The 11,461-nt window shown below is 39.2% G+C and overlaps 1 protein-coding gene across 1 annotated transcript; it reads right to left on the bottom strand.

The window, feature by feature from the left end:
- Positions 1-8,912: 8,912 nt before the first annotated feature.
- Positions 8,913-11,000, bottom strand: LOC144440769 (uncharacterized). The gene has a single exon (XM_078130148.1). It carries the CDS (start codon positions 10,998-11,000, stop codon positions 8,913-8,915), a length of 2,088 nt encoding a protein of 695 aa, XP_077986274.1.
- Between the last annotated feature and the right edge of the window lie 461 nt (positions 11,001-11,461).

Raw genomic sequence — 11,461 nt, 5'->3', positions numbered from 1 at the left:
ACAATTTACATTTTACTTCACTAAACATCCTTTGCAAGTAAATTGTTCAGCTCAAATGAGAGAGAAACCTACATTGTAGTTATGTATTTAGAATATATTTTTGATCCTGTTTATACATGATGTGCATGTACAAAACGTATGTATATGAGTAAAACTGTTTGGAAGAGTAAGCAAACCATCACCATATCATCTATTTGAGATTATACTATGCACTCAAAAGGCATTTAGAACAAAAAAATTGCCATTACTGTCCGCAATGTTTCTTTGATATTACTGGCACTGGTAAATAATGTTATTTTTCAATATTTTTCTTCATTCAGTTGGAAAGCACTTGTAAACTCTGGGTTGTCACGACCTGTCACTCGGCCGAAAAATACTCGGCTAGCAACTCGTAGTGACAATGACACCTTCAGTTACTCCTATTTTCCTTGGATGAATGAAGAATAATGTAGGTGTAACATCTAATTGTACATGTTACGTATCCCCAAAACAGTAAAAATCTATTTACACCAAGTCTTCATAGCAGACACAGTCCCCTCCCCCTTGTGAAATGCTTTGCTTCTATGCGACTTTGGATGGAGACATGATTTAACCCTCTTCCTGCCAAGCCTCTCCATCCGTTAAGTGGTTAAGTCAAGGAAATAGTTGATTGGGAAACTGCCAGAGTTAGGCTTTTTCCCCAGGTTAATGTCACTCTGGCAGGGTCACCCACTCAACACGAGAAAAATAGTCACTTGTGGGAGGGAAAATCCTCTGGGGAAGGGGGAATATTTTCATGTATCAAAGATATTCCTCGCCTTGACTGTTTATTGCTGCCAGTAGTTTTGACTAACTTGTCCCCTCCATATCTTTGTCAGTCAGGGTTCAACTCATGACAGTCAGTGGCTGTCGGGCCTGACCGCCACCCACACTTGCCGACCTTGACTCGGAGGTTGTCGACTGTACAGTAACTACTTGACATGCATTTTTCTCTCTCCCCTTGTGTTGATGCATCATTGTCACCTAAGTTTTCTGCCCACATGAGCCTACTGACTTAAAAGACAATGAAGTATAAAAATGTTTTTGAGAAAAGAACAATGTATACGACAATTCATTACAATAATAACAAATACTTGACTATTTACAAAGACGAAGTGTGAATTGACCACAGCTGACACTACATTGCATATCTGCATCAGTGTTCTCCCCAGAAGGTTTTCACGTATCGGGCCCAATATCCTTTAATTTTCACTGATACATGATCAGTTGTCCCGATACGTTATCGGATTGCTTAGGGTTTGGTAAATTACACGTTGACACTGCACTGTTCATCTGTCAGCTGACGTCTTTGTTGTTTTCAATGTATACTCGCAACGTTTGTATTGATCCTTCACACATAAGCGACAAGTAAAACTAAAGAGTTTCTAATCAGTTCAATGGACTATTCAACCCTCTACCACTACCAGACTGATTTCATTGAAGTTTGTCGTCAGTATTGTTTTCGATGGGAATAACCTGCGTAAACCTGCTAATGGTAGTGTGATTCACATTGTGGTACAGGCTTTCGGTAAATCAAAGGCAAAACCAGCCTATTCATAATGTCGGTTTGGCAGTAGAAGCATGTCGGAACTGACAGATTTTCTATAAAACCAAAAAATCAAACGATGTCATGCCATTTTGCTATTGATACATTGTACAGTATAAAACTTCAACAAACACATGAAGTCAGCATTCAGTGTCTCGTTCTATGACTAACACCAAGTATCTCTCAACCCAAGAGCGATTTGCGTAGTTGGTTTACTCACATGCTGTGAAGAAAGTTGAACAGACTAATGTATCTTTCAATAAAGTGATATAGTTCAATTTTACTCTGTAAACACTTTCAGTTTGTAGTTTGACATTGTAGACTGGTACATCATATGACTACGATGAAAGTATGGATTTTCCAATATGGTGGCCATGGCGTTACAAACTACCGCGAGTTTTTGAAGTCCTCAATAGGGAAGTATAGTAAGTCTCGTGTATCACGAAATTTCGGACTAACACGATGTCTGGTAGCTGAAAAATGATATAAAATAACATCAGGCTGCTGATGTACAGGTTCGTTGGGGCCCGAGCAAGTGGAAAATCACTCGTGGATTTTAATTTGCGCGAGTGGTAGGCCTCAAAAGGCATGCCCTGCATATAATTGTATGCCTATTGAAAAGAATAGTGACGGCAAAATTAAATTAAATCAGTCTGGTAGTGGTAGAGGGTTGAATAGTCATTTGAACTAATTAGAAACTCTTTAGTTTTACTTGCTGCTTATTTTTGAAGGATCAATACAAATGTTGCAAATATACATTGAAAACAACAAAGGTGTCAACTGACAGAGTGACAGATGGACGTCAACCAATCTGATTAAAATCCAATGTAGATGTCAGCTAATCGTTCATTGTTATCTTACCTTCGTTATTTTGCCTGGATTGACCTTCGCAGTACATGTTTACATTTTTATTCTGATTGCCTCCTCTACACCTGAACTGGCGCCATGCCCACGCCGTTCTGCTAAGTGAGCCACACAGCCAATCAGGTTGCGTCTCACATTTTGTACTTCAAAGTACTATGGGCATTGTCACGGGCACATGCATTGAATATCAACAAACAACATGGCATTACTTGTGCACATAGGCAACTGACAACGTACAAAGTATTTGAACTGTAAACAAGTGACTGTATTACCCTATATGTACAGTAATTAAAGAATTCTTGTTTACATGTAGATGCATTTCGTCTTATCTACACGTACATGTTAGTTACATTCGAACACGTTTCCCGGGTAGTGTTCATGTTCATCTCAGCGAACGTGTACACGTTCTCTGTAGTACTCTTCTCCTCGAACGTAAAGTAGTCATGAAATATTGTACGATTCATAGAAATATTTGCCACAGTTGTGCTATATGAACTCAGAAATGGGGAAATTTAAGAAATAATTTCTAAAAAAAAAACACGTCCTTATCGTGAAAATTTTGGTTGCTTTGCATTGTGTACACTATAAACTGTCTGTGTGTTCCCTAGACGTTCTGTCTCACAAGCTTCTATAACAATTACAGAGTATGCGTTCATCCTTAACATGTACGTACGCGTCTACATGATAACGCTATGTTCGAATGTATTCAGACGAAATATATAGAGGTACATGTACCATCATATTACATTTAAATATACTAATACAATCACTGAATTTGTTTACAGTTGAAACATTTAGAACATTGTCAGGTGCCTGTGCTTGTGCACATGGAGAACATGATTTTGTAGTGACCGTGTCTGTTTGTAGTTTCAATCGATCCTAATGTAAGGTCACTTTTGATTGGCTACCAGCACGGGCTAGCTAGAACGGTGTGGGCATGGGTGCCAGCTCAGATGTATATGTAGAGGAGGCGATCAGGATAAACATGTAAGCATGTACCACGAAGGTCAATCCAGGCAAAATAACGAAGAAATAGCAATGAATGATTAGCCAACATCTACATCAGATTTTAATCAGTTTGAATGTCAACATGCAATTTACCGAACTCTAAACAATCGAATCTGATTGCGTATTGGGACAACTGATCACGTATTGACGAAAATTAAAGGATATCAGGCCCAATACATGTACATGAAAACCCTCTGGGGAGAACACTGGATCAGATCTGGTGCTGACAATCAGCTGTTCCCCTAACAGATTTGTATGTACAGTATATTCAAATGAGCATTTCAATACGTATTTGTATCTCTCTCTACATGTACTTGAAAGTGTTGCATTTCAAGTAAGTTTTGTGAGTCCATAGATTTATTTTGTGTTGTTTCCAAAATAACTCTTCTTTTGAATGTTCAGTTTTAGTGTGTTGTTGCAAAATTCTTTTAATGTTTTGCCTATATGAAAGATTTTGTATACTTTATCTTGTCTGCATACCATTCACCAGGTTACACCCCCATTGAAAATGGTCTGCTCCAAGCCTAACTTAAACATAATTTGCATAAAATACATGTACTTACTTCAAAAATCGCCGAAAATCCAAAGCGGTAACTCTTGCATTCCAAATCCCAACAGTCCTCATCCCCTAAGTTATAGCTTATTTGGTCAGACAAGCATTGATACAACCATTATGCACGGTCCATATTCACTGCAAGTAGAACATCACAATCACGCTGGTCGATCATGCCGGCCGGCTAGGTAAAGAGTCAGATCTGACCAGCCACACACAGCGATCATGGCAGGTCGCGGGTCGATATTCTGTCCCGTGAGGTTTGAGTGAGGCCCAAATAGTATCCAGTTATGGTTCATAATCGTGGTCATAGAAGTGGCTGGTTGTTTCTCCGTGAAATCTGCTCAAACTTGAGGTAAAACAGGCTCGGCACAACTTGGAAAATGTACCAGTATTTGAAATGACGCGGTACGAATTGCATGATGGGGACTATACCATTATGTGAAGGGGGTGGATAGAATGAAAAGTGACTGATAAGCGAATATAATACGTGACTATGTTATTATACTGAGTCTGCACTAGACCATAACATCTTTAATTGTTCACCTTGTCATGTTTCTGTTTAGGATTTATACATTCTTTTTTGCATGTTGTTCTAAAATAACCATATGGCCAAGTAACCCCCTGGCCAAGGAGTGATGTACCGTAACAACCACATGAACGCTAAGAAACATGATTTTATTATTTACCAATACCTAAACAGAAGTTCCTGAAATAAAGATATCTTTTTTTCCATTTGTTAGGTCGTTACGACTATGTACTTGACAAACGCACACGTCAACCAATTTCTTATGACTTGGATGATAAGCACACGCGTTTACATTTATTGTAGCTTAGACAGACATTACTTCATTTACTTGTGCCTGCAACTCTCGGTTTTAAAACATCCGACATAGCTTTGAAGCAAATTCTAGGCTTTTTGAAATGAGGAAAAGTTATTTCAATAACTGCTAAAGCAAACGATCTATTTCTGGTCTCTTTTGCTGTATCTGGTAACGGCCAATGACAATGTTAACTTTGTTCGTACTCGAAAACCGTGCGTAAAACTGGGCTGCATTTTTTTCTAATTCTCTGTTTCTTTTTCACAAGTCCGCAACCTTTAATAGCGAAGTTAACGTGTTTGGAAACAAAATATCCGATATATCCACCGAGATATACGGCAACCGATGCTTTGTTTCGCTTAATCTATCCAACAAAAAGTTAGTCAGATTACCGACATCGCTATGTTAGATATTGGTAAGCTTGGTGATCTGAATTTAAGAGGGGACAACCTGCGAGAGTCACCTAGGATAGGGAAGTTTGTGAGAGGGGTATCCAAGTAGTCCGTGGATTCCAGACGCAGCAGCGACGACATGCATCGTTGAAAATAATTCCTGCCTCCACACGACCCCTTACCACGACAGGTAACAATTATCCACTTAGACGGGATTTGTTTGTTACTGTGTGTAATGATAACTTCACATCAAGGGAACCTAGACCTGGTTTTATAAGAGACAGAGGTATACATTTCTACTCATTTAAAAAATAAATAAATACATTTTCATAGAAAATCAAAACCTTTCAGCGAAAGGTCTGAGAATTGAAAACTCGCTCCAAATGTTCCATTACATGAAGTTACATTTGGTAACAGATGTATTTACTGTCACGTGAGTTTTTTTCTGGATACACAAGCACAAAGTCAGACACACACACACACATACATACATACATACTTACATACATACATACATACATACATACATACATACATACATACACCCACAGTTATACAGTCCGAATAAAAAATTACAATCCGACGTTTCGAATCAAAATTCTTTATCAATGCTATCAAGGCACGATATACAGCAGGTAACAACCCGACTATACATTGAAAAGAACGACACCACGCGAGTATTTATCAACGGTAGGGTATGACAAAAATATTTAAAAGTATGTGCACCAAAAAGAAGTTCCCTTTAGAGCACGCTTGAAAGATAGAATAAGCGTAGTTAGATATTAGGGAAATAATCTAATAATTCCATGGGGATCCAGGGTTCAAAGACGAAAAAATGATTTCCTCCTCCTTCAACATCAATCGATCCTTGTCACCAGAAACCTTACAAATTCCTGAAGTAGACATTTGATACATTATGATCGTTGGTAATAATATGCATAGATACGGGATAGTTACGATTCGTTTGTCTGGTAAGACGGATCCCGGAGATATTCCACGAAACGGTTACCAAGACGATGTACAGTCGGACCTATATATAAAAAAAACCCACCACATTTCTGGCATGTAATGTAATATACTACGTTAGTACTAATACAAGTAAATCTACTCGTAACAGCCACACTGTTCTCAGCTGCCAAAATCATGATTAGTATTAATAATCGATCTTTCAATCATCTTTATTGCATAACAACATGTCATAGAAAGCACGGTAAAGCATACAAAAATGACATACAGAAATAAAGTGAGTACAATACAGTCATTTTGTCAACTGCTGGAGGACTGTTTACATCAATAAGAAATTTTCCGAGGGGAAGTTTATCATCAGAGGCCAAAATGTGCAAAAACAACATGTGCCACATCGAGTACGACTGCATGGAAATAAACGTAAACCAGCATTAACTTCCAATCCATGTATGGACCACCGTATCTCTTAGATTGGTATCACGACGCCAAGCTGCTTCACGAAATAATGAATTGGTTAACCTATTAGAACGTAAGATATTAAAATGCGTGTATAGTATGTTCTTAACTGTAGTGGGAAAGGGATGGTATGTTAGAGCCAATACGGGACGATTGGTATTACTCTTGTGATCATGTGATTTGATACAAGCTTCCATAGACAAAGATGACATCTTTTGTAAAGTCGCATTGGTAACCGACACTGGATAACCCCGTTGGTGGAAGTACGTGCAAAATTTAGCAGATCTTTCCCTGAAATCCAAATCGCTACTACAAATACGACGTAAACGAAGTAATTGTGAATAGGGAATACAGTCTTTACACTTATTAGGATGTGCTGAACCATACTGCAAATATATTGGTGGAGGGTCTGTGGTAGGTTTAGTATAAGCAGAAATAGATTCACCATCCATCCATCCATACATACATACATACATACATACATACATACATACATACATACATACAAATTATTTTATAAGTTAAAATCCAAAATAAATACCCAATCCCCATCCCACTTGAAGTTGTTTGGTGTTTCAAATAACTATTTGAACTTCAAAGCAACGATCATAATCAGAGGGTTGTTTCGCCGCGAAACCAAGCAATCGTTATACAGTTGTGTAAACTGTTATCAGCTGATCAAACAAATGAATTACAGAGACTTTATTTATCACTCCTTAAAAATCAGGTCAGAAGCAAATAATTTAATGGAACTATAACATATTTTGGTAAGTTTGTAATTGTATGTTTGGCCAAGGGACTCTGACTGCAATAAAGTGACTATATGGAATTGTAATAGTACATATTTATGCTTGTTGTATGACGAACACGGGGTCACTGAATGTACAAAAAAAACCTTTTAATGACCCAAAACGCAATGTCATCAATTGTGTAGGGCACCATCAAAACTTGCGTATGAAAGATATTCGGTTTTTGTAAGTTAGTTTGTATGTGTATTGTGTGTATTGTGTGTGTGTGTTTGTTTGTTTGTTTGTTTGTTTGTTTGTTTGTTTGTTTGTTCGTTTGCTTGTTTACATGTTGTTGTTTTTCCGTCAGTGGTGAGCCGTTTTACTTTCTCTTTACTGAAAACAATCTCGAGCATATGCAGACGTGACATCACTGTTTACCATCTAAGTTCACAGGAATTCTAGAGAGAAACGGTGTCCGATACCACTATGGTCTCCCCATTAATACTAGCCACTGAAGAACATTCATTTGAAATACCAGTTGTAGGCTTACAGCAGATCGGTTCTGCTGTCATATTCGTGCTGGCCCATGTACATTTTCAAGTTCCAGGACAAAATGCAGTGCTCCAGGGCCGGCCTGACGACCCAGTATAAAAGAGCGTTCCATTTATCTAATACGTTTTAATTAATGGTCATTATATCTTATATTTCCTTTAAACTAGACTTGCACTTAAAACTGCAACACTGTATCTGTTTTTCTATGTATAACCTAACAAGTTGTATGTATCCAGGACGGCAGCAGAATATGCATGGCCGCGAGGCAGGCGATAGAACGTTGTACTCCAATGTTCAATTTTCATTTGTTTTAATTCACCTTCACATCCATTAATCAATACGAGACGCTGATGAGAAGTCACAGGCTGACGTTTTCGTCTTTTCGGCGAAGGTGTATTGCTCGGATATCTAAGTTTTTTTCAACGAAACTAACATTATGATGGAAAATTTTATCAGTCGCACAAGTGTACAGGATATCGCGATTTAGTGATGAAAGCCATAATGAGCTGACAGCTGGCCTTTTGATATTTCATTGTTGTACTGTTCTATACAAGGTATATGCAAATCAAAACTTTGTTTTTAACCGGGCATATTTTTAACCATTGACGGTGATTTAACTCTTTGCAAAAGTCCGAAAGTTGTGGAGGAAAATGACACAGACGTCTGAATGATACATATTGTGGAATAAGTCGATTGTTTAGAAACAGGTTCTGGAAAGGAATGATGTCCACACACAACCAAGTACTATAAGAACAGCTACTCGTACTTTATTGACATCTAACAAAACTCCTACAGATCACACAGAAATAAGGGTTTTTATAGGCCTTACTACATTCCATACATATTGGCGCGAATTTGGTATTGACCTTCATATGATTGGTCAATTATGAAGAGAAAGGATTGGTAGTAAAGATTGTTTGAACTTGAGATTATCTAATTTGACATAACTTGATTGGTTATGGAGATTGTAGTCAGGATCCTAAATTTGACTCAAGCTCAGTGTATATTTCATTCCCGATATTTCTCCGGGGCCGCGAAATGAATAGCATCATGCGTAGTATTGTGTGTATCATGGATACCTATAGTCTCTAAGTCCCAGTATTGATGAACGTAAACGTCGTCTTGTTGAATGTCCGTATCAGTATCTAGAATTGTTGTGAATATTGAATCATTCTCACCTTGAATTGGTACTGAACCAGAGAGTATGTAACCGAGTGACGACGACATGGCGATAGGTCCGGGTCCACGAACGATGTGGTTTCCAACGAATTTCCAGAAGTAATCTATTCCTATCAATATAGATATCTCAAACGAATCAATTTCCGATGCGGGATGAGCCAGTGTTAGATCGCGTAGGTGGGGTAAATTAACTAGCGAGCGAGTGATTAAATTCTTCGTAGGTGGTGCGATCTTCGGGGTGATCATTGCGGAAATGTTGCATTTCCCTCCATTAATTGTACGTATCGAAAGTGTTGTAACGTCGAATTTTCGAGTGCGTGAATCGTCATCTCCAAATGTTGCGAGGTTGGTGACTCTTGAAGTCGTAGGTTTCGTTTTCAGTCTTTTAGCGAGGTCTGTGGTAACGAAGGAACGAGTAGCGCCCAAATCGAAGAGTATTGTAGCAGTTGCAGTAATGTCTCCTGAAGCGTTGGTGACTTGGGCGACTGCAGTTTGTAGAAGGAGTTGTCCTTTTTCTATATCAGTGTCAGCAGCTGAAGATAGAGTTACTTGAGTAGTAGTTTGCGCGGGAATCTGCTTTCCTTCCGAATTTGCGGTAGAAGTGTCGGCATCCTTTGTGGGAGTTATTCCTTTACATAACGAGGTGTGGTGTTTTCTCTTGCAAGTGCGACAACAAAACTTAGATTTGCAATCATTTACTCTGTGTTTACCTAGGCAATTGAAACAAAGTTTGTCTCGTTTTACAATGTCAAGGCGTTTCTCTTTGTCGGTCACGATATTACATTCGTTTGGAAGATGCGGTCCCTTGCAGAATGCGCACAATCTTGTCTTTTGCGGTTTGTCGGATGCTCCCTTTGTGTAGAAGGCGGCAGTTACAGGTGTTTCAAAGTCCGATTTACGTTCTTGTCCGATGAGTGTCCGTGAGGACCTGGCTCGAAGGGCGTGTACCTCCTTGCCGATGGCGTCCCGTAACTGAGACATTTTCCATCCCGCGTTGCCATGTTCCCTTGCAATCCTTTCGCGTATATCATCAGGTAGTTTATCCATAAGAATAGGTGCTATGCCTTGTCCGTATATGTCTTCCTCTTTGCCAAGTGTGCTAAGTGCGCGAACATAAGTCTCAATAGTATCATGAAAATCTCTCAGACTGTAGAGTTCGGCATTTGGTGCGGGTAATTCGTAGAAAGCTCTCATATATGCATCAGCTACTTCGTGAGTTTGACCATAGCGTTCTTCTAATATTGTCATTGCATGTCCGTAGTTAGCATTGTTAAGTGATATGCCCTCGATGGCACGTGCAGCTTCACCTCTTAGTTGTGAACGAAGATATTGAAATTTGTGTATGTTATCAAGATTTGGGTTCTCGTGAACGGAAGCAAACTCGTCTTTGAAACTCACCCATTTTAGTAGATCTCCGCTGAAGGTTGGGAGCGTCAGTTTTGGCAGGTTTACGAAATTCTTGGCTTGGTTCAGTGTTGAGGGGCCTGCTCTAGTGATAGTCGGATTCCTTGGCTGATCCGAGCTCTGTAGTTGCGCTGGTGGCTCTGAGTTGCGTTGTGTTGTCGATGGTTCCGTAGAAATTTCTCTTGTCTTGTTGTTGACGAAATCACAGTATATGAATTGCTTCGTATGTACTCGGTCAAGGTAGGTTTCTGATTCGTCGATGATGGCGGCTAATTCCTCTGCTTCGGCTAGTGCATAGATCTCTTTGTCAAGGTTGATGAGCTCCGTGTACTTGGACAGGATTCGCTCACGGTTGGCTCGGAGAGTTTGTAGTACCGTTGCATCGAATGCTCCGGTGTGTTCCATGTCTTCCTCTCCCTTCTCGAGGAGCCTTGTCATATGTCCGCGGTGGGCTGAGCGTGCAGCCTTCAACTTTTCGAGAGACTGTTGAGGGGTTGGTTGTGTATCGGGCATCCTGGTCTCGGCACCAAAAACAATGTGGAATAAGTCGATTGTTTAGAAACAGGTTCTGGAAAGGAATGATGTCCACACACAACCAAGTACTATAAGAACAGCTACTCGTACTTTATTGACATCTAACAAAACTCCTACAGATCACACAGAAATAAGGGTTTTTATAGGCCTTACTACATTCCATACATATTGGCGCGAATTTGGTATTGACCTTCATATGATTGGTCAATTATGAAGAGAAAGGATTGGTAGTAAAGATTGTTTGAACTTGAGATTATCTAATTTGACATAACTTGATTGGTTATGGAGATTGTAGTCAGGATCCTAAATTTGACTCAAGCTCAGTGTATATTTCATTCCCGATACATATCGAACATTGTAAAATGAAACGAAAACGATGTTTGGTGTGAATTATATCGAAAACCAAATTTGCACGTCACAGAACACTAAAATATCAAATG

This window comes from Glandiceps talaboti, chromosome 10, assembly GCF_964340395.1.
Source record: "Glandiceps talaboti chromosome 10, keGlaTala1.1, whole genome shotgun sequence".
NCBI lineage: Eukaryota > Metazoa > Hemichordata > Enteropneusta > Spengelidae > Glandiceps > Glandiceps talaboti.
Note: the sequence above shows the minus strand (reverse complement) of the source record. Positions and strands in the feature narration are given on the sequence as shown.

Bases quoted from the DNA above. Each gene is read 5' to 3' on its own strand.
- LOC144440769 (XM_078130148.1), bottom strand. From the start codon at position 11,000: ATGCCCGATACACAACCAACCCCTCAACAGTCTCTCGAAAAGTTGAAG.